Consider the following 24,408-nt stretch of genomic DNA (forward strand, 5'->3'; position numbering starts at 1 on the left):
TTTCTACAAAGTCAGAACTTTTTATAAAATGTGTCCTTCTGATGAGGCTTTTAATTTCTGTTCATTTTAATTTAGGTTAATTTTAAATTATTGTTTTCATATAATTGATTAAGAAAAACTGTAAACCCCATTCAGACATAGGACAAATGACCACATATGGTATACACATTTGATGGACACATTGACACGTGAATGAAGAAAAAAAACGTAGCCTATTGTAGAAATATGTTAAGCATGGTGCCTTTTCAAACATCACAATCGGTCACAAGTAATCAGCCATTTTTAAGTAGTCAGCAGATAAAAAAATTGAGGGGGGCCAATACCTATTGGTAATGGAAAATGAATCGGTGCATCCCTGCTACACAATAAACATGACTTACTGTAAATGCAAAATGTCGTTCAAGAACATTCTTTTCAACATCCAATATCTTATAGTAAACAAAACTTTGTCATCCCAAAATAGTATATCAGTTATGGGACAAGACGTATTGTATCACAATGTCTGTCTTTACATTCAAAACTCAATCTTACATGTTTGTCCATAATAGTTGACTCATTTTTCTTGTATATGGGCAAGGCAAACCTACTTATCGCGTAATAACCTCAAAGTGCTATGAGTTTTATCTATTTGCCTGATCTCAATGAAAATGATGTGAAAATAACGAGTATCTTACCCCACAGGTGGAAGTTGTCTGTCCGTGGATGCTGCTCTGTGGGACTCCTTATATCTAGTGGAGAGTGATTAGCAAGCAGAAGCTAATTGTGGACTAATCTACTAAAGGAAATCGATTAGAGACAAGAGTCTACAGTTTGACTTTACCCCGTCACTCCCTTGCCCTCATTCTCTATGTCTCTTTGGCATAATACAGGACATTTCTAAATATATTTCACATTGCGTTCCGTTTTCTCCGTTTTGTATTTTCTTGCTTTATAGCATGCAGTTTGCACACCTTTTGACCAATTTGCTAAATTTGTGTGAAAATGAAAATCCTGTTTCATTCTATATCATAGAAATAATTTTGAATAGGTTCTCCAGAAAAGGAAAAAAGTTGTTTTCATTTGAAAGACAACATTGGGTGTATTATTTCAAATCCAACGTGAAGAGTATAGATATAAAATATCTGGTTAACCACATACAGGAGTGAACTTTATGTATTTTATAATAATGACTTTGAAATGTGTCCAGTCTGGTTTCTAGTATCTTAATCTTATTCAGTCCATTGAAATATAAGACCTAATTATTTTGGATAATAAATTATCGAATTACATGATGTACTGATTTAGCAAGCCATAGACATTTACAGTAGGCTTACTATAAATCCAGTTATAAGGAGACAACATGTAAAGATGTCACAACTGTATTTCAGATATCTTTGGTTGGAAATGAATGAACTTCCTACCAAAGCTTTAATTACATTTACTGAGGCTGAGACCAACCATCTGTGCTGCATGTCTGGCTTGATTACAACACATATTTAACATGGAAAGGTTGTAAAACTTGTCAAATGGTTACAAAAGTGATTGTAAAGAAGCTAACCAACTCCAAATGTATTATTGATAGATCTTGATTTAAACCTCACTAAACGTATTTTAGAAAATGATAGGATAATTACATTTCCTTTCATTGGTAAACCTAATGCCCTTGCAAACAAAATGTCCCTTTTCAGGAGAAATAAATCATGAAATGTAAACAATGGCGCATTTTAAAGATTGAGTTGTAAATACTTTGGTGTGTTTTATATCTACTGGTAGTTTGCCTGAAACATAAGCAATGTTTGGTAGCTCAAGTAGCGCTGGTAGCTTGGACCAATAAACATGTCATTAGGTCCAATTCGGGATTTGAGGTGTCAAATGCAATGTCGGGCCAGTAAATTACTTTGACATGCCTCCTATGAAAGGCCAGAGAAGGTTTTGGCTTGGCAGACCTTCAGGGCTATTTATCTGACTGGCAACTTCATCATGGTATCAATGTCCGAAGTATGAATGGGATATGTTGTGGTGGAACAGACATATATGGTCACATTGATTTCTTGCCCACCACCTTGACATCACCATAGTGGAAAACAGCTTGACAGGACAAGAAGAAATATACTCAGTCAGCAGTGCCACATGAGATGTATCATGTCAGAGATGCCTTATATGCTTGTTGAAGCCAATAATAACCTTGACCTCTGAGGAAAGATGTTTTCAGTTGATGGTAAGAATGATAGGAATAAGAGAAACATTAAAATGCTTATATAAATATTAATGTGTTACATGAAAATGAATTTAATAGGTTCATAATTGGGACTACTACTATCTGAAGCAAAAGTCGTGGAAAAGTTGTTTGACATTCATCTTCATAGATCTGCTATCCTTAAAATTCTGTGAATACAGTCCATAAACACACACAGACACAATCCCACACATCCAGAAACACACACATGATGAGCCATAAACAATTTGTCAGGGGAATCCCTCTCGGCAAACGGACTCCCAGACAGTTTAGACGTACAGCAGGTCTGGACTGGGACTGAAAAACGTCCCGAGACTTTGAACGCAGACCGGCCCACGGCTGTGTAATATTATTATAGGCTTTATATATTGCACTACATTACCTTAACTGGATTATGCTCATTTGCACTGCCGACTGTTATTTACAGTACCAACTGTTTACATTTGCATTTTGCACCGTACTTCTAACTGTAATATGCAATCACTTTCCACTGCACTTTTACACTTTTTTAGGATAGTTTCTGTCCACACTTTATTGCACTACACTGTATATCCTGCACTTACTGCTATTGCACTTCTGGTTAGACCTAAACTACATTTCGTTGCCTTGTACCTGTACTTGTGTAATGACAATAAAGTTTAATCTAATCTAATATATATTTTTGCATTATTTGACTGGCCTTTCGGTAAATCTCCCGACTGCCAGTCCGACCCTGACGTACAGTGAGCTGCAGATGTAGATGAGAACTAGAGAGGGTACAATTTCTGGGAAAATTGTATGGCAGGCCAAAAGGACAAGTATTAGGACGTCTCCGTGTGTAAACCACGCGTAATTTACGCCGACTTTGCATGCAAAGACGGCGTCCATTACGCCGACTTCCATACAAAGTCTATGGCAGGCCAAAAGGACAAGTATTAGGACGTCTCCGTGTGTAAACCACGCGTAATTTACGCCGACTTTGCATGCAAAGACGGCGTCCATCTTTTTCGCCTCAAATTGAACCGTGACACGTGACACGTTCAAAGCACGCGTTTATTTAGACGCGTGCTTTTAACGTGTCACAAAGCACGCGTCTAAATAAACGCGTGCTTTTTTGAGACGTGTCTATCAAACCACACGAAATTAACGCCTGGTTTTGACTCAATCAGCGTCTGGTTTTCCAAAATTAAAGTCTGCTTGCTTGAATCTCCGATGGGAAATTACGGCAACAATTGTAACACGTAAGTAAAGTAGGTCTTAGAATGCTCGTGCGAGCTAGGCTACTATCAAATACAATGCTAGTTAGCTATTAGTATGAAGTTGGTGGTCACAATTGCAATACTCTATGATATAAAAATTGGTGCAGAGACAAATAAATGCAGTAATATCAGGCTGGCTGGCTGTCTGTCTGGCTTGGAGCTTTGTGAACTTCCCTTGCACTGCGATTGCGTTGCCTCAGTATTGTGCGCAAATGCGCAAACTTAGTTGGTGGCAATATACAACTGTTGTTAGGCTAATCTTCAAGTCAAGTGTATTTTATTGTCATTTTCAATTGCATGTGCTTGTACATAATAAAAACGAAACAGTTTCAAGTTCAAGTCTTTTAATGTCAGATGCACAGACCAACACAGGGTCAGACTGTGCACTGAAATTCTTAGGACAAGACAACGCAACCTGGCATAACATGACATATAAGTACTCAGAACAAGTGTACACCTATGACAAGCTAACATATAATAAACCTCCTAAATAAATACAAAATAAACACTAAACCTATTCCCCCAGGACCATGATGCCATATAAAACAACATATAACAGTAATTGGTGCCAGTGCAAACGTATGTAGCCTACAGTTACAGGACAGTATGTTCAGTGACAGGACAATATGTACAGTGATTGGAGGTAGCACTTATGAAGTGATAGGTTCTCGTGCCAATATATTGTGATGCCAATTTGTTGAGCGGTCATCTTCCTTGTATAGACCTAGAAAAGTGAAATACACAGCCAAGGTGACATAAATAAAGGTTCATCGGCTGTCCTTCACATTCACACACTGTTGTCTTTATACTTAACAGATCATCTATGATGTCCCAAAGGCCCAACTCCTTCTCAGGTCACCTTCTGGCAGCAACCATGCAGCTGGATTTCACTGTGCAACCAGGCCTACCCAAGCTGCTGCTGCTGGGCCCAGGGTTGATTGTAATGGCACACTGGGACTTGCAGATGACCTGAAATACATATTTTTCTTTCTGCTGTGTAAGATGTAGGCCTACTGCTTTTAACTTGAGTTGAACGCTGTTAAACACTGCCATGGTCAGCAAACATTTGCCATGTCTACTTCAGAAAGGATACTGTTCACAGCTGTATGAGTCAATAGGACATTACCATTACCTGAATGACTTGTAGTAGTGATCGGGAGGTTATGCCTGTTCTGATGATGGCATAAACCATGTTAGATTGTTGGCTCTATGTGCATTGTTTGGGTCTCCTCTCCATTGTCTTCTGTTTTGTCTTTGGTTCTGTTGCAGGATGGCAGGCAGGTAGAGGAGCTGTGATTGCTGCAAGGGCACACCTGTGACCTGTGCCTTGGTCCTTAATAAGGTGTGAAAATCCTGCATATTTCAACCACCATATATCAATTGTTATTAGTAGTATTTCATATAGCTAGCTTTAGATAAAGTTTATCGTAAGTTATATATTGCTTGTTATATAAATGCAGTTAGAGCTAGACTGTAGGTCTAGTATCTAACGTAAGCAACACTTTTACTACTAGCTAGCTAGAGAGTACCAGATCATAGAAAAAGAGAGTTGCATATATCTATGGTTGCGACACGCTTTGATCTCGCCGACACGTGATCACGTGGTTCGTATCTCACTGTAGTTCCAAAAACCCCACTGCTGTCAACCTGTTTGAATGGTTTTCAATGCAGCTGGCTAACGGAAGTCGCTTTCTCAGGCAAATGACGAATGAAACTAGCCTGGCTCTGCCCTCCTACGTACTTCCGCTCAATTTTGATTTTGCTTCTGTACTAGGTCTGGCCATGATGTACATAAGTCAGATGTCTCCGGTTGATTTTCTACCAGTGAATCAGCGAACAGAGGGAGTGGCTGAGAATGATGACGTTGATGTTGTGCGCTAGTTTGTGTTGTAGTTCCGTAATGGCGGCGGAGAAAGATGCGAGCGAAGCCATTCGGTCCGTTGTGGCAACACTGCCGAATATCTATAAACTAAAGCCGGAGCAAGAACAAGTTTTGCTGAGTTTTGTTGGTGGCCATGATGTTGTGGCCCTCCTCCCCACGGGGTTCGGGAAAAGTTTGATTTTCCAGCTACGGCAGCTAGCTCTGTTACAGTAGTGGTGAAGGAATTGGCTAAGGCGAACGCTAGAGATTGGTTATGGCAGATCAGAGTGGCTCTGGGCAGATCCAATAGTTTTAAACTTCAACAGAGTACCCGCCTACAAGGAAGTCAACACTTGTCAATGGAGCGAGGCCAGACTCTCTGTACAAATGAAATGTACGAGAGTCTGGTTAGGACCAGGCTAGAATGAAACAGGCTGGGTTAAAGAAATCCAAGATTCTGGCTATCTTTAGCAGACTCGTATCTACAAAAAGCAGTCCTCCCTGAGCCATTTCTAGCTCTGCTTCACAATATTGCGTTATGTATTATAAGTTAATGTAATATACATAAATGTTAATAAAGTAGCAGACATATACATGATACAACACACCAGTAACCAATTGATATTATGTGTTAATATACCGAAAATGTCCGTGAATCGAGATGGTGCTCCTGTGTGTCCCCTCGAAAACCATTCAAACAGGTTGACAGCAGTGGGTTTTTTGGAACTACAGCGAGCTACCGGAACGACGTGAAAAAAAGCTCTAGCTTTTTTCCTCTGTGTTTCACTGGCAGCGAGTGTTCACAATGTTGTATTTCACTCCATTCTTCACCAAAAACGTCACGGAGGACTGCTTTTTGTAGATACGAGTCTGCTGAAGATAGCCAGAATCTCGGATTTCTTTAACCGAGCCTGTTTCATTCGTCATTTGCCTGAGAAAGCGACTTCCGTTAGCCAGCTGCATTGAAAACCATTCAAACAGGTTCAGAATCAGAATGGGTTTTATTCGCCATGAAAGTTTGTACAGACAAGGAATTTGCTTTGGCAGGAAGGTGCAAACATTAAACATATAGGAGTCTAAATTTTTTATATGAGGACGAACTATGCTAAGGGTACATAACTAGCAAACTAAGGGTATATAACTAGCAATGGAATTAGATTAAAATAAACTATACAATAAAATATAAAATAAAATATAAGTTGCAGTAATTTACAATATAGAAATACAAATATTACAAAAAATACAAATGGTACAGGATGGTATTGTCCAGTGCAAAAAGCAGTGTTGTTTTAAGGGCATTTAGGCATGAAGTCAGTGTTGAACCCTTGGCCTTGTTGAAGAGGCCAACAGCGGAAGGGAAGAAACTGTTTTTGTGGTGTGTGGTATTGGTCCTGATGGACCGCAGCCTTCTGCTGGAGGGGAGTGACTGAAACAGGGAGTGACCAGGGTGGGAGGAGTCGGCCACAATCTTCCTCGTCCAATCACCTTCTCAACAGTGCGGATGATACGCTGCCGCCTGTTCTTGTCCTTGGCAGTGGCAGCAGCGTACCAGATGGTGATGGAGGAGGTGAGGATGGACTCAATGATGGCTGTGTAGAAGTGCACCATCATTGTCTTTGGCACATTGAATTTCTTCAGCTGCCGTAGGAAGTACATCCTCTGTTGTGCTTTCTTGGTGAGGGAGCTGATGTTCAGTTCCCACTTGAGGTCCAGGGAGAGGATAGTGCCCAGGAAGCGGAAGGACTCCACAGTGTTGACTGGGGAGTCACACAGGGTGATGGGGGTGAATGGGGCTGTATTCTTCCTGAAGTCCACAACCATCTCCACTGTCTTAAGAGTATTGAGCTCTAGGTTGTTCTGGCTGCACCAGGTCACCAGGTTGGCCGCTTCCCACCTATAATCAGACTCGTCTCCACCAGAGATGAGCCCAATGAGGGTGGTGTCGTCCGCAACTTCAGAAGTTTGACGGACGGATGACTAGAGGTGCAGCTGTTGGTGTTGTCATGGAAATTTTGGAATACAGTTATAATATGTGTGTTTTATAATGTGTTTTAAGGGAAGTCTAAAAGTTTGTTAAGAAGCTTAATACAGTGACAGTCGATTCAACCCATTTGGTAGAGATGCCATTTGCAGTTTTATAACTAGGAGACGTGAAGTCTAAGAGACGGGAAGTCTGGGTGACCTGAGAGGGTTCTTGTCACCTGGGGAGGAAGAGACAGTTGGTCTGGAGACAATGTGAATTCAACTGTATTGTTATTGTGATCTGCTGCTCTGACCCTTCCTGTAGACTTGTTTGAAGTGGCCCACACAAAGGACAGTTGACCATTTGACTGGTGAACCCCTGTGGTTTTACTATCTACTGGTTTGGGGAGAGAGGCCACATTAAAGAACCGTGGGAACTTGATATGAAGTCACTGTCACTGAGCAGTGCTGACCAATCACAGAGTTCAGAAAAACCATTTGATCTAAAGTTTATATAAGGCAGGGTTTTATGATTGTTCTTCATCACTCTGGCGAACGACCTGTGGCTAGCACCTCCTTCGTTATGACTGATCACAAAGTACTTTGTTAAATCTTGATTTGTACAAGCAAAACAAATTTATTGTAACCGCCATCTCTTGACTATTCAAATCTACACAGTGCCGCTAGAATTTTTCCATATCACTTGGTGGCCCGTAGGGGGATCCTCGTCTGCTCGGCGTATCACGGACAAGGACTCCCTTAGAAAAGGTGATCTGATCAATCCGGCATAGCCGCCTTTACCTCTATCCAAAATTTTCAGAGAAAGCGGGGCCGATTCGAGGGGGTGCTTGACTGGTTGCGCTTTGACTGACGCGGGATCCTGAAAGAACCGGTAAATATTCTTTTGTGGCTTCTGTGTAATTTGAGTTGTCTAAATGTGTGTTGTTTAGACTATGGTCAATAATTCGGTTTAGTTAGTAATAGGGAGGAGACTGGAGAAGAGCTTTGTCCTGTACGTGCAAGTCGTACGAAATTAATAGGGCGGAGACCGGAGAAGATCTTTCGTCCTGTACGTGCAAGTCGTACAAATTAATCGGATAAGGCCGGAGAACTTATCCTTTACGTGAAAGTCGTAAAAAAGCATGCAGGGAAAGTGTGCTGACGAGCGCACAAAAGGGTGATAAATTCACATGTTATATCGTGTTATGTGTCTTTTGAGACCCTAGGATTAGAATATGTTGGGTTAGTGATAGTTTGAGAAATTGTATTGGCTTTGGTGGTCATAACAGTTCTTATTTATTTACGGCCAAAACGTGATTCTAAGTCCCGAGAGAAAAGTATACTAGTCAGCTGTGTGAGTGAGAGTGTTTACAAAGGGTTTGAGTCCCTGAAGGTGGAGAACAAAGAAAAGAAAAAGTTTAGGAAGTATGGGCCTGTGAAATTTCAAAGTAGAGGTTTTAAGTTTGCAACACGCGTGTTCATTTTTGTTTTATATGTTTTTTGAGGTTAAAAGAAGTATGAGTAACTAATGGTGTCTATTATTCAAGCTATATACAAATTACAAAAATCAAAATTTTAATTACTTTTCGAAATTTTAATTATTTTTTCGGTTTGAATATTTGTAATTTAAGATTGTGCAGTTATTTTCATTGAAAGTTGGGAAGTCGGAATTTAATTGTTTTTAGAAAAGAAAAGGGGTAATTGTGTCTTTATTTTCCGTTGTTGGTTATCGTTTATGGATTGTAATTCTAAAAATGAATGGTCTGGAGGCAGAATTGACCTGTCTAAACATCGATTACATGAAACAAAAGTATGGTAACGATAGTTTATTGCAAATGCAAATATGGATTGATAAATGTGGATTTTCGAGTGTGGAGTCGTTTTGTTTTAAGGACCTTATTGTATTGCGAAATGGGTTCGTGGAGAGAAATAGATACACAATTTTTTTTTAGGTGGAGAAAAGAATAGATTTTAGCCTGATTGGAGAGCTTTTTCTGATTGGATGGAGATAGGTCAGATATCTTCTGACATCTGCCATCTTTATAGATTTGCTTTGGATTCCCGCAAAGATTGAAGCTTGTGCCTTGACTTGCAATTGCCATTGTGTTTTAAAGAAGGAAAGGTTAAAGTCCTCTCCGGAACATAGGGTTTGAGTCCCTGTTGTGTTTGGAATAAGCGTGTTGTGGGCTATGGTCAAAGCTGATGCAGAGCGTGTTGACATGCTGTTGAAAAAACATGTAGGCCAACACGAATTGCTAGGTCAATCCAAAATGCGTGCTTTAATTGTGGGAATTTGAGCAAAATGTACGTGAATGTCCGGAGATGTGTCATCACTGTTGAAAGTTTTTTTTGGAAATTGTGAGCGAACTCTCAAATCAGAGGGGTTCGTGACCGGAAGTTGAGTTCCGAAATGGTGGCGTACAATGTTTATCGGTTATGACACTGTTGGTAGAGGAGAGACGATTGTTTTACAACTCTGTGTTAACCGTTATATGTTTGATGTTAGACTTTACATCGGTCTGATTACCGCCAGAAGGCATTTGTTTTTGAAGACGGAGACATTCTGTTTTGAAAATGCTAATGTTAATTCTTTGACTGAATTCTCCACTTGAAAAGAGGCGCATGCGCTTGAGCCTAGCGGAAGTTGATTCTTTCAGTAAAGCTCATTATGCGTGCAGTGGCCCACCCGCCATGAGTGCAAAAAAAAAAAAAAAAAGTGATTTTGACGTTGAATTGTGAAGTATATTGGTTGGGAAAACAGATGTGTGTTTCTGTTTCTTTGTCGAACTTAAGAAAATATTGTGAGTTGCCATACTCTTGATTTGGAAATTATGTACAGACCGATTTTCTATATTATGAGCTTGATTCGTTGTTGAATAACGCGCTGGAAATTTTGTGTTTGGGTAGGATAATTGGTAAAAGGCCAGTTTTGGCAATAAAAGCGGTATTCATTTTAAGAATTACAATCCCGGGGTTATTGAAACTTTTATAGAAAGTTATGTGTTCAAACGGAAATGTTATGTTGTTTAAGGAATATTTTTGTTTATGTCTGGAAATGTTCGATGGTTTTATTTTTAATTTTGTGGGAGTTCACAGATGTTACTGTTGTTTAAAGAAATATGTAAAGGGTTATGAAGAAGTGATTATAAAGATTGAGCCAGTCCGAGGGACTGAAGTGTATACAAGGGGAACTAGTTCGAGTGACCGAATTGCGTTTGTTGTTAAGGGCAAAGGTGCTACATATGTGTGTTTATTGCTGCTGAGATGATTTGTTGAAATGTGTTGGGTTTGGTGGTATTCATATTTACCTATTTAAATGGACTTGAAGTTGAAGCTTTGTCCAACCAGAATGCTAATACATGGGTAAACTGTCATTCTCTGGCGAGTGATATTAGGTGCATATGTAGATTTCGGAGCCAAATTTTTATGTTGAAAATAAAATAGTACTAATGGTTGTAATTGTAAAGAAAATCTAGGCTGTTACTGTTGGTTAATGGCTAATGGTGAAAACGTGGAGGAAGTGCATTTTGCTCTGTCCTGAGACAAAGGAGAGTCCAGGAAGTTGAATTTGCAACTATGGCAACGACATTGGCTAACAAACTAACACACCGACAGGCGGGTACAGGCTAGTAAAGGAATTGCAGCTTGATATTTGAGATCCAGGATGAGTAACCGCATGACGCATGCGCAGATGGAAATTGAGAAATTGACTAAGATGAAAATTTAGAGAAATAGATAAATTTGAAGCGAATTTACATATTAATTTGGTTATTTTTGAAATATGTTACGTGATGAGTATTTTGAGACATTTGCTAACAAGGTTTTGTTTGTTTGAGGACATTTTAAATGAGTTTCAGAAATTCCGAGGAAAGGTGGGGGCTAAAAAAAGAGTCCCGTTACGATGAGTTTTACAAAGGTGATCCCAGAGGGTGTAATTCTGCATACTTATGTGAGTATTAATGGTGAAAGATGTGTCCGTTTAGATGAATTCGAAGTTTGGTGGTTTACGAATGTATGATTTAACATTTATTCTAAATCCTAGCCAAACTGGGAGGTAGGAGCCTTTCAGACCAGGACTTGTATTTACGAGCGGAGCATCTGTGGTGTGTGATGGTATCCATAAAAATGCAGAAATTAGACCCTGGTTCATAAATTAGTTCTAATTGAATTGGAAAAGTTATACATTAGCAAAATTAAGTGAATAGCTGGTAAACGCCAACCATCTGTGTTGTTTAAAAGAAATGAAATAAGGTTGAGAGTTTTTGCTTTGTTCCAGAGCGCGCTGTTTGATTCGAGTTTTGAAATGCGCGGTTGTTTATTTGAGTTGATTCACTGAGTACTAACAAAGAGTAATTGAGATAGCTGGTAAATATAGGAATATTCAAAGGTGTATACATTACATGCTTTGATGAACCTTTTAAGGAGTTAAAGAATAAGGTTTTGTTTTACGGGTTTATGTTAAATTGTGAATTTAAAGGTTTAAAAGAAAAAGGGAGAGTTTATATTTTCTTTTGTCTTAAGGGCATGGTACAATGTTTTGGGATAAACAGTTAGGCTGTGATGAGGTTGTTTTATTATGGTATTGGTTCATGAAGAGGGTTATGATAATTTGGTTTTGAAATAATTTGGGAAGACTCATTAAGTCTGATAAATTGTGGTGTGATGGTTTGTGCTAAGTAGCTTGTTCTGGACTGCAGCCAAAGCAAGTTATGAAGTTCTACCTATCTAACCTATATAGAAATATAGATGGGGTATAAGTTTGGTTAATGGTTACATTAAGAACATTTTATGGTCTATGTTTTATTTTGGAATCATACAGATTAAATTCTGGTTTAGGGTAGTGATGCTGGTTTTCTACATGTCTTGGAAAAAGAGAGATTTGATTTAATGAATTTAAATACAAAAAAAATTAAAAGGGAATCTGAAATTTAAAGGTATTCATTTGAACTGTTCCTAAAGGTTTTTGAAGAAAAGATAATAAGAGACTAAATTTGAGGTTATTCGTAATTTGGCTGTTTTCTAAAAATAGTTTTATTTTATACAAATTGGTTCAAAGGTTGGTTGCTTCAGTGTAAGCTTGTTAATTCATAAAAGGGAAAAGAGTTAAAATATTTTTACTGATAGTTAAATACATCATTGGTGTTACATATGATTTTGGGAAAGGTATGGAAACAGGAAATTTCTTAGTTTGATCTGGGACACAACTTGCTGTATGCAAATGTGGAATTCACTCTAACAATTATGATTATTCCACAGGGAAAATGCTAGTGCTGATACTAGCTGGAGCAGTTTCTAGATTGTCTGAATGCATTGATGAACTAACTAGAATATGTTTTTGATGTTGATATGTTTACAGGAAGTGATGAGATGATGTTGCTATGTCCGGATGAGCCTAACTTGACAAATTTGGTCTTACAGGACTCTTTTGAGGAAAATTGTTGTGTGACCTTGATACAACATTTGTTACAGATTCTTTAAGGGAAGCGCAGGCTTCTTAGAGAGGAAGAGGTGACGTTTAGGAATTTATGACTGACTGATGACTGACTGATCCAAACAGAGAGTGACTATGGGGGTTTTATGGTTTTATGAATTTAGTTTCAGTAGTTTGGATTTGTGATAGGATTGTGAGGGTTTGATATGATATTGCTGAGTTGAAAATATTGGACTGTATTTAACCCAGAGTGAGAATTTTGTTTTGTTTGAGTATATTTGATAAGAATTACAGAATACAGCGGACAGATGGAGAAAGGAATGGTGGAATGGAGATTCGAACTTGGACAAATCCACAAGAAAATGCGTTTTGGAAAAAGGAAGGATATGAGAATAAAAAATGGAGGTTGTATGGTCTGCATAAAACATTTATCTTGAGATTTTGCTAAGTTAACACATGGAAAGATCATGCCTCTACAGTTTGTGTGATATCAAGAAGAATGCATTATTTTAGCATACAAGAGGATTTGTAATGGATGCATAGTCATTTTGTCAGTTCTTCATATGTGGGACAAGTATTATGAGAAAAGGAATTTAAACACGATAAGCTTCACAGTTAAGGTTAGAGAAACTATTTGGGTATTGATAGATGGATTTTGTAGAGTTCAATTTTTGGAGAAGTGATACTGTTTAATGATTGTTGATGGGAAGAAGTTTTAGACTTCAGGGGCTCAGTGATCAAGCTTTTGTTAATTTAGATTATTTTCGATGGGATTTTTCTTTGAGGTTATGTAATGATAATGGGTCACACTTGTTTATGGAAGTTATTTTGGTGTTGATAGGATTCAACATTGTGTTAATCACTTCAGTTGAATGAGAGAACAGAACTTTGAAGACGAAGTCAGACGACAAGAAGTCAGTTACCTTTAACTGACCTCTGTGAGAATGTGCTTGTTTATCACTGTGCAACCTTTTTGGAGTCTATTTTGTGTGAGATTCACAGGCAGGTGAAGGAGACTATTGCTATGACTGGACCGCTGCATGATTTGATACCAGAGGACTGGATCGTGGTGAAGGACCTGAAACGCCTGGTAAAACCCAAGGTGGACGGGCCATACCAGATTCTCCTGACGACTAATCCGGTGGTTAAGATCGAGGGGAGAGCAACGTGGATACACGCTAACCATTGCGTGCACCTTGTCTGGAGACGGAAGCAGAGGATACGCGTTCTGCGTAGTACCAAGGAAATTTCCGAGCTGTGCGCAAAGTGCAGTGTCGTTGAAAGTTGCCCTGAGCAATTTGATCGTCGTTTGCAATCGATTCGACTAGACTACACCGCCTGACAGAAGTTTGCCTACATCCAACTGAAGATGGCATCCGTTCCGACAACCTGGACTTTGTGGTGTACGGGGTACAATGGGTTTTGTCTTGAGACTAGCATTTCTTATGTTAATGTTTGAATTATTTTTCTTAATTAACTGTTTGGGTTTATGGAATTGTAAAAAAAAAATATATATATTTTGGAATTGTCATGGAAATTTTGGAATACAGTTATAATATGTGTGTTTTATAATGTGTTTTAAGGGAAGTCTAAAAGTTTGTTAAGAAGCTTAATACAGTGACAGTCGATTCAACCCATTTGGTAGAGATGCCATTTGCAGTTTTATAACTAGGAGACGTGAAGTCTAAGAGACGGGAAGTCTGGGTGACCTGAGAGGGTTCTTGTCACCTGGGGAGGAAGAGACAGTTGGTCTGGAGACAATGTGAATTCAACTGTATTGTTATTGTGATCTGCTGCTCTGACCCTTCCTGTAGACTTGTTTGAAGTGGCCCACACAAAGGACAGTTGACCATTTGACTGGTGAACCCCTGTGGTTTTACTATCTACTGGTTTGGGGAGAGAGGCCACATTAAAGAACCGTGGGAACTTGATATGAAGTCACTGTCACTGAGCAGTGCTGACCAATCACAGAGTTCAGAAAAACCATTTGATCTAAAGTTTATATAAGGCAGGGTTTTATGATTGTTCTTCATCACTCTGGCGAACGACCTGTGGCTAGCACCTCCTTCGTTATGACTAATCACAAAGTACTTTGTTAAATCTTGATTTGTACAAGCAAAATAAATTTATTGTAACCGCCATCTCTTGACTATTCAAATCTACACAGTGCCGCTAGAATTTTTCCATATCAGTGTACAGGGAGAAGAGCAGAGGAGAAAGGACGCAGCCCTGGGGTGATCCAGTGCTGATGGACCGGGAATCAGAGACTTGTGTTCCCAGCTTAACGCAGTGCTTCCTGTCAGACAGGAAGTCTGTGATCCACCTGCAGGTGGAATCAGGCACTTTCAGCTGGGAGAGCTTGTCCTGAAGCAGGGCGGGGATGATGGTATTGAAGGCAGAGCTGAAGTCCACAAACAGGATCCTGGCATAGGATGCTGGGGAGTCCAGGTGCTGTAGGGTGAAGTGGAGGGCCATGTTAACTGCATCGTCCACAGACCTGTTGGCTCTGTAGGCAAACTGCAGGGGGTCCAGTAGAGGGTCTGTGATGGATTTAAGGTGTGCCAGCACCAGGCGCTCGAAAGACTTCATTACCACAGAGGTCATGGCGACGGGTCTGTAGTCATTATGTCCTGTTTGCCTTGGCTTTTTGGGCACAGGGATGATGGTGGAGGACTTGAGACAGGCTGGCACATGGCATGTCTCAAGGGAGGTGTTAAAAGATGTAAGGGAGGTGTTAAAGGTTGACAGCAATGGGGTTTTTGGAACTACAGCGAGCTACTTGAACCACGTGATCACGTGTTGGCGAGATCAAAGCGTGTCGCAACTCTCTTTTTCTATGGCTCTGGGTCCACCGTGGCGCAGAAGAGCCCAGAGTAGGTCTGTGTGTGATCAGAGGGTAAAGAAAAATGTCGCTGTTAAAGTGACAGTATTTTCTATTATGAAAATACTTGCTTATAATTCTTTTATTTTTTCTGGTCTGGTTGGCTTCCTTAAGATGACTCATGTGAACATGTCATTTTCTTAAGTAAATCATTCATGCTGCATAACACAGGACAGAAGCTTCAGGTCATCATGGCCATGTCCTCAATCTTGTCACACTTAGTGTTACGGTACAGCAATGTTCGGACCTTAAAACAGACTCGTGAGGCAAAAGGTTTCAAAAGGTAAGTGTTTAATGTCGTAGCAGAGTTAACAATCTGGCAGTCTGGATGGTGAGCAGGGTTTACATAGATTGTTGAGGTAACACTTTATAATAAGTCAACGCTTTTTGGCATTTACAAAGTGTTAACTAATAGTTAGTTAATCCTTTATAAAACATTTTGAAACATTAACAATACGTTATTAAATAGTTAATAAGCTTATTATTAAACACTATGTTGATCATTAATAAACACTGTTAAAAATTATGTATTTTATTCATAATACAATTCATAAGGTGTTTGATAACTGCATTATCATACTTTATAGACAGCTTGTTAATATAGTTGCAAACCAGTAGTTTAAAAGGTGTTAATGGTACATGAGCTGGTATAGAAAGCATTAGCAAATGGTGAACAAACCATTTACATTACCTTTATAAAGCATGAGTAAATAACTAACAACATATTTACTTATGTCTTTAATTAATGTATGCCAAGTCAAATACAGGATGTACACTATGCTTTGCAGATATCTTAACAACTGTTTTATAAAGACTTACTAATGATGCAACTTCTGATTAGTAATGCAAGTTATAAAGCATTTACTAACTGTTAAGGCTTTTGCGTGACCTAATCTAAAGTGTGAACTATTAATGCTTTATTAAGCATTTATAGAAATACTATAGGCCTATAGATGTTGTGTTTTTGTTTTTTAGAAGAAATAGCTGTTAATTTCTTTACCTGGGTAATAAAATAGTATTTTATTTCCATTAAGAAGCAATACAGTAGAATTGGTATAAAAGTTGGTTACCCAAAGCTGTATTTTATTTTCCAAAAATGGCTGTAATAAACTGGAAATGTTTAGCTACTCCTCAACAGGTCTGCAAATGCCTTTGAAAGCAGAGATTTGTTAAAACGTTCAAATCGTTTTAACAAATTGAGGCGACAAAGCGTTTGCTGACCTGTCAAAGAGTAAACATTTGATTTCTTATATACTACAACAATACGTGGGAAGATCCCAAATCAAACACGGCGAATCTGGAGCAGACGCCATCTTGTCAGAGCAATCAGCTGCACTTGTACTGGTGACGTCACTACATCTCCAAGGCAACATATCAACAACTCTTTTGAGAACGTCTTCTGAACCAATAAAAACAGCATATTGGTTCAATTGCAACAACAGTACGAGCGTTCTGATTGGCTAATGGGTAGTCATGCCAGCCGCGTATTAAGTCTTTATATATATCTATGCGCGTATTGACCTCATCTGCGGTCTGATACGTGTTCTTATTGCCCTCCGCTGATGTCATCTTCAAAATGAGCAAGATCGAAGAGTTTTAGTAACCAGATGACAGTGAAGACATCAACAGCGACGAGGAAATTCTTAACTTTCTAAAAGAGCAGAAAAGTGTGAACACAGAGAGATAAACGACAAGCGCTAGGCAGATTGCTAGGTTTGGTTGCTCATATTTCAGATTGGTTGCTAGGTGCTAACACCTGAAACACACCGTGAGAAGACTTGAGTAGAGCTGGACAAAACGACATGTTTTAAATGAAAAGAGCTAAAAATGCCATATAATAAACAACTTACTAACCTCGACCGTTCGGTCATGCCGGGAAATATCAAACTGAGGTTTTAACGTATCGACCGCTGTCACTCTCGGCTAGTAGCGTTAGAGCTAAGTAGTTAGTAAGACACATGCCTGTCATTACTTCAATAAAATAGTAATTTTGTGTATCACATTGTGTTGTGTCTGTTTCCTTTTGAGAAACGTATGTTCAGCCTTTGTGAATGTGAGGTTCGAGAATACCTTAAAAAATAACTTATAAATGTTTAATAAGGCATAGATAGTTCACACTTTAGATTAGGTCACGCAACAGCCTTAACTAACAGTTAGTGAATGCTTTATAACTTGCATTACTAATCAGAAGTTGCATCATTAGTAAGTCTTTATAAAATAGTTGTTAAGATATCTGCTAAGTATTGGTGTACATAATGTATTCGACTTGGCGTACATTAATTAAAGACATAAGTAAATATGTTGTTAGTTATTTACTCATGCTTTGTAAAGGTAATGTAAATGGTTTGTTCACCATTTGCTAATGCTTTCTATAGCAGCTCATGTACCACTAACACCTTTTAAACTACTGGTTTGCAACTATATTAACAAGCTGTCTATAAAGTATGATAATGCAGTTATCAAACACCTTATGAATTGTATTATGAATAAAATCTATAATATTTAACAGTGTTTATTAATTATCAACATAGTGTTTAATAATACGATTATTAACTATTTAATAATGTATTGTTAATGTTTCAAAACGTTTTATAAAGAATTAACTAACTATTAGTTAACACTTAGTAAATGCCAAAAAGCGTTGACTTATTATAAAGTGTTACCATTGTTGATTGCTGATCTGCCACAGGTGAGGATGGTTGTCTGTCCCGGGAGACTCCGCCCATGCACACACACACGCACACACAGGGAAAGGGATGGAGGAGAACACAAAGGAAAAGAGAAACAGAAAGTGTCACAGCCAGGGGCGTGACACTTAGGAGGGTTCATGCTCATGACTTACTCTTCTTTGAAGGTTTTAAACTTATGTCCAAAACATATACAAACATTATCTGAAAAATGTGGAAACATGAGTAAATATTGAATTCATTTTAGTTCGACATGACATACCATAGGAAGTGAGTTTCAATAAAGCTAACTTGCATATTGCATACAGTCAAACGTGTTGCTACTGTACATTAGTTTTGCTATACATACTCACTTGGTTATGACCACAAACATTTATCTCCTTACCTCCTCAGTGACAAGGATTTTCACATCACACTTCCCGCAATCTCTCTTAACAACCAGACCCTTGAGGTACAACTCCTTGACATCAGGGAAATAGTAGGCATTCTCAGCAACAAAGGGTGCAGTCTGGGCCTCAATCCTCTCCCTATGGCTTGCGAAGGTAAATCGCATCTTTCCCATACTGGGCCATATCCGCGTCCGTACTCATGGTGGCGGGTTACTGGAAGGAATAGATATTAAACTTATTTGTACAGAAACATATTCTCTCCACTTTTTTAGAACTTGCTGTTGTAACCTCCTTTACATCTACAAGAAGTCTGTGTAAGACCTCAGCATTTACTTTTGTAACTTCATTTGAGTTATAAAAAGTGGCTCTTGAATCAAAGTCTAATTTTGGATGTGTCACATGCAATGGCAGGCAACCAATAAGTCCTTCATCTCAGTTTGAAAGACCGGGTGAATTATTTTCTAGGCCAGCGGTCCCCAACTTTTCGTCAGGGACGGACTGGGTGGAAAGATAGACCCTGGCCTTTGATCCAAACTGGCCCACCAGAACCGCCCCCGTATAAGCTTACGCCACCATAGCTGCCTTAATGCATGCACATTCTGGGTTTGATGTGATCCTAGTTTAGCCTGGTCCTAACCAGACTCGTACATTTAATTTGTACAGAGAGTTTGGGCTCGCTCCATTAACAAGCGTTAACTTCCTTGAAGGCGGGTACTCTGTTGAAATTTAAAACTATTGGATCTGCCCAGAGCCACTCTGGATCTGCCATAACCAATCGCTAGCGTTCGCCTTAGCCAACTCCTTCACGACTAACGGAGCTAGCTGGAAAATCAAACGAACCCCGTGGGGATCAAAGATTGTTCTTGCTCCGGCTTTAACTTCTGGATATTTGGCAGTGTTGCCACAACGGACCGAATGGCTTCGCTCGCATCTTTCTCCGCCACCATTACGGAACTACAACACAATCTAGCGCACAACATCATCGTCATCGTTCTCAGCCACTCCCTCTGTTCGCTGATTGGACAGGTAGAAAATTAACCAGAGACATCTGACTTACGTACTTCATGGCCAGACCTAGTACAGAAGCAAAATCTAAATTGAGCGGAAGTACGTAGGAGGGCAGAGCCAGGCTAATCCTAGTTAGCGACTTCCACACCTAATGCGAGCGAGCGAGATTTTTTTGTTTGTTGCTGATTTGAGCGAAAAATACTTTTTGGAGCTTTATGAAAATAAACATAGCTTCTTACGTTAGCTGTTAAAGTGACAGTATTTTCTATTATGAAAATACTTGCTGTAGAAAAAAAACTTCGCTCGCGCGCTATGCGCGCTCGCATGAACTGTAGAAGTCCCTATCTTGCATCACATCAAACCCATACGTTCTAGGTTGGGGCAAAGCTCCTAATATTTACAACGTCTGGCTCCGTGCCTGATTAACACTCGGATCGTTAAGCAGTCTCAAAAATTGTATCAATATAAAAAAATACTACAATCCCTTTCTGTAATCATGATACCCCCCAGAAAAGTTCATTGCACCCCCAGCCAAAGCAGGCTGCATCTGGCCCTGTTTGGTATACAAAAAAAAGGTCCGGTCTTGGGCCTGAAACTCCCGGGTTGAAAAGTGGCCCCACTCCGGCCCTGGTGACACCCGAAGTGCGTTCCTTATATCCAGTTTATTCCGTGATTTTGTTTGATTGCTGTCACGGCTGAAAATCCCGCTTCACAAAGGATGTTGGAAATGGAAGCAGGGTTTTCAGTGCTTTTGTGGCGATCTCAGGATATTCAGCCTTCATCCAAAACACCGGCAGAGTGGTATCACATGTGATGTGTCAAGAGGAAGAGACACGTGTGATAGTTACCACTCAATGAAGCTCACAAACTTGCTAAAAAATGAGTAAACGTCTTTGCAGAGCTTTTTTGCTCAGGGGAAAAGGCCCGCGGACAAGCAGAGAATCCGGTCATTTTTCAAAATAAAACGTCTTTCAGACTCAGATAATCAATTAAAAGGAAATAATGTTCTTAATTTTTGTCTGTGCGGCCCGGTACCAGATGACCCACTGACCGGTACCGGTCCGCGGACCGGTGGTTGGGGAACGCTGTTCTAGGCCAAATGTCTCAGTTGGAAACGTATTACAGTATGTTTGTAATATATGAGGCTATATGTGGGGGTGGATGTGATACATAAGGTCACATTACGTGCTTTCCACACTCAGTGTCTAAGTTGTAAAATAGAACATTTCAACCATTCAGCAGTGCTATTAAATCTAATGTCGGTGATAAAACCTTGTAGACGCTTGATTAGAGAGGTGTTGTCAGATGTTAAAGCCCTGCTGCAGAAACACAGCAATGAAAAAAGCTTTTGGTAACCCAGTTAATTCTGTATCTGAAGAATGAAAACGTTCTAGTTGAAAGCATTTTTAGTTGAAATACTAGGTTTGGAGTTTTCACCCACAATAGGCAGTAAGGGCAATAATATTCTCGATTGATTAGTACCAGCTGTTGCCTGTTGCTGGCAAGACTATTAAGAAGGAACAAAACGGAGGTCTTTGCTATTTAGTCTAGAACAATTTGCATCAATCCACTGCAATCTGTAAGAAGGAAATAAATGGTTGCATACCATGTGAAAAGTAATGCATACTTGCAGCCATATTTCTCATTTGTTTGATTTTGCATTGTTTTGACCCTTTTGGCCTTTACTTTGGCATCTTCCTGACTCTGTTGATTATATTAATAGCCATCCTCATAATGGGCCCCTCTGCAGACATACTACACGTTGCACACACATTGGACGACGAATATGTCTGTGGGGGATCCCTTATAGTAAACTGACTCCCAGTCGTCTGAGGTGAAGACGTTCCTCAAAAGCTTGTTTTGGCTGCCATCCAGGTTCCTCTCATTTCTCTTCTTGCTCCAGGTTCCCCTTGTGTCATTCCAGATTCTAAATTGGGTGTCAACCAATGGGGTCACCACCTCATGTACTAGGGGAAACTCATGAGTAACACCAGGGGCCAAATCTTTAAACTTAAATCCCTCTAAATCAAGTTTTTCAGAGATTTATGAACACTGAGTATGAGATTGGTACTCACGTTTGTCTTAATAGATTCCAATTTACTTGGAAATTGCACACATGATCGAGCTCCTTTTCCACACCTCATCCACTCACTTATTTTACCATACATGGTTGCTGAAATTCCCATAATTCCTCTGTTGCCAAATTACAGCCTGTTAAGTGATATGATTGGGCCAGCCCAGTGTCAGTATGGAAAATGAACCAATGGGCCGCTGTCCGTGCTTTAAGGGCCGGGCGTTGGCCAATTTTAAGTTTATAAAAAAAATATATCGGCCCACCGCAGTACTGGTCTTGTGTGTTGTGTTTGGTCAACATATTCATGTACTTTTACGTACTCTACTCTAACAATAGCAGGTTATATCATTAGAAAAGAATAGTTGGTGTAAAAGTTTTTTAAATTGTGTTCAGTCAAATTTTATGAACCATGTGTGTGGCATACGGTGACAGAATTGGGTTTTTATACATGATTTTATAGTTTTGAACGAAGTGTTTTGTTTTGCAAAAGATTGGAGGTGTTCTGCTACTTGTGTGTTGTGTGAATCGTGTGTTGTGTTTTGACAAAGTGAGCCCTTTTTTCAAAATTGTGCTTAAACAATCTGAAAAAACTGCAATGTTATAATCACCCCACTCTGACCAAGGAGTACAGTGGAACAAATATGACAAGAAACCCATGTAAAGGAGACATGGTGTACTGTATGTCTCACAAGCATGGAAATGGATAACTTTTCACTTCCTGAAGCTACTGTTCACTTTAGGTTTGTGATTAGGGAGGGAGTCTGGTGGCTGAGCGGTTACGGAATGGGGCTAGTAATCCGAAGGTTGCTGGTTCGATTCCCTTCCGTGCGAAAATGACGTTGTGTCCTTTGGCAAGGCACTTAACCCTAATTTGCCTCGGGGGAATGTCCCTGTACTTACTGTAAGTCTCTCTGGATAAGAGCGTCTGCTAAATGACTAAATGTAAATGATTAAACTACTACTCCTCCCCCTCGATGAAAAATAGGTATATAAAATACCAAATTGATTAAGGGTATGTTTAATGTGCTGGAAAAAACATTAAATTAATGTATTACAATGTTTAAAAGTTCTGAGTTTTGTTAGGTGACTGTTGCATTGTCATGTTTATTTATCTAATCAAGAGTAGCTGTCACCTGCAAGGGCTTAAGAGTATTAAAAATAGAACAAAAGCAACTCTGTGGTCTCTCTGAAGGATGTGAAAGTAAGTGAAAGAAGTAAGTAAAGTGAAAAGAAAGTTAAGTAAAGTAATTGTGGAGCCTATAAAACACCAGCTTAACTTCTAACAGCTTTGAATATTCCACCTTTTTTATTGTGAATGTTTTAGACATTCAAGATGTTCATAAGGTCCTCCACCTCTCCTTGCAGCCTCTGCTTGGTCTTCTCCAGAGAGGCACATTTGGAGTTGGTGGCCTTGATGGTCTCTTCAGCATCCTGGAGACGCTGAGCCAGCTTCTTCCTGTTGGGGACAAAATACACTTGAAGTACTCCATAAACAGCAGACAACTTGGTCAAGTTTTTCCACACAAAAAATAGGGAAAGACTTCCTATTCAATCGTCTTATTTGACTTCCTTCAGTACCCCTCTACTTTGGATGGCATCACCCTCATACTTGGTTTGACTTTATATTGGTTATACTGGTTGGTCAAAATCTTTAACAGAAGAGACAGAAGAGAACGTGTGACAAACTCAGTCAACGAATATTATCCCCTTGGGGGAAAAAAATAATATCCGTCAGTCCATCTCTTAGGGTAATTAATAGGATATTACTATTTTAATTTAGTTTACATTGACCTCCTCTTCAACATGCCTCGAGATGTTTTGTTGTCACAGACCTTAGAATTATTAAATACCTTGATATTGGTGGAGGTCATCAATCTCCATCTTGTATTCACTCTTTTCGCCAGCTTCTGTTTGACGCACTGCAGGTTGTCGATCTGCTCCCCCAACTCTGCCACACTGTCAGTCTGCTTCTTCCTCAGGGCTGAGGCTGTGGACTCTGCAGTGTGGAATCCTCCAGATCACATCTCTTCACTAATCTTTCGTAGAGGCTTGAGTGGTCATTCCTCAGTCTTGGCATTACCATAAGCGTCCAGCAGAGGGTTAGCTGCAATGATTCCATCCTCAAGAAAACTCAAATGGGAGTTGGTCAGTTACTGAAAAGGATCTGACAAATGCTTAACATTATTAAAAAAGAACACATTTCAAATTATGTAGCATTGGGACTTTTTATAATTTATTTTTCCTTAGTGGTACTTACAACAGATTTACTGCTGTTTGATCGCCTTTCTCAAGTTTATTTCCTGGTGTATGCTTGAAATGTTAATGTTAAGTAGCATAGCGAGGTGAAGTTAGTTTCATATTCGACATTCGACATTCGTCTCACATTCGGAAAACGCTACTTTGCAGCGTCGAGTTAGGGACCGGGTGAAAATTACCCATACAATTTTGAAAAATGATGACTTTTATAATGATTTTATGACTATAAAACCTCAAACAAACAGCAGAGTATTCCAAAAATGTCTGGTATACTTCCACAGCCTTTAATTTTTCAATAATGTTTTTAAAAGAATGATAGAAAATCGCTAATCTCTGAAAATAGCATGAAATCCTTGCTAATCTCAATATCGTTTTCAAATTTGTCAAAAAATCTCAAATAAACACC

At 39.3% G+C, this 24,408-nt stretch overlaps 2 protein-coding genes across 2 annotated transcripts in view; one reads left to right on the top strand and one right to left on the bottom strand.

The window, feature by feature from the left end:
- Positions 1-24,408, top strand: part of LOC134023030 (interleukin-1 receptor type 2-like) — a 209,044-nt gene that overhangs the window by 63,046 nt on the left and 121,590 nt on the right.
- On the bottom strand, positions 23,031-23,778 carry LOC134023031 (myosin heavy chain, skeletal muscle-like). The gene is made up of 3 exons (XM_062464842.1): positions 23,597-23,778; positions 23,325-23,395; positions 23,031-23,202 (listed from the first exon to the last, which is right to left on the bottom strand). Exons 1-3 carry the CDS (start codon positions 23,615-23,617, stop codon positions 23,067-23,069), a joined length of 228 nt encoding a protein of 75 aa, XP_062320826.1. The 5' UTR covers positions 23,618-23,778; the 3' UTR covers positions 23,031-23,066.

Source organism: Osmerus eperlanus, chromosome 7 (genome assembly GCF_963692335.1).
Source record: "Osmerus eperlanus chromosome 7, fOsmEpe2.1, whole genome shotgun sequence".
Classification (NCBI taxonomy): domain Eukaryota; kingdom Metazoa; phylum Chordata; class Actinopteri; order Osmeriformes; family Osmeridae; genus Osmerus; species Osmerus eperlanus.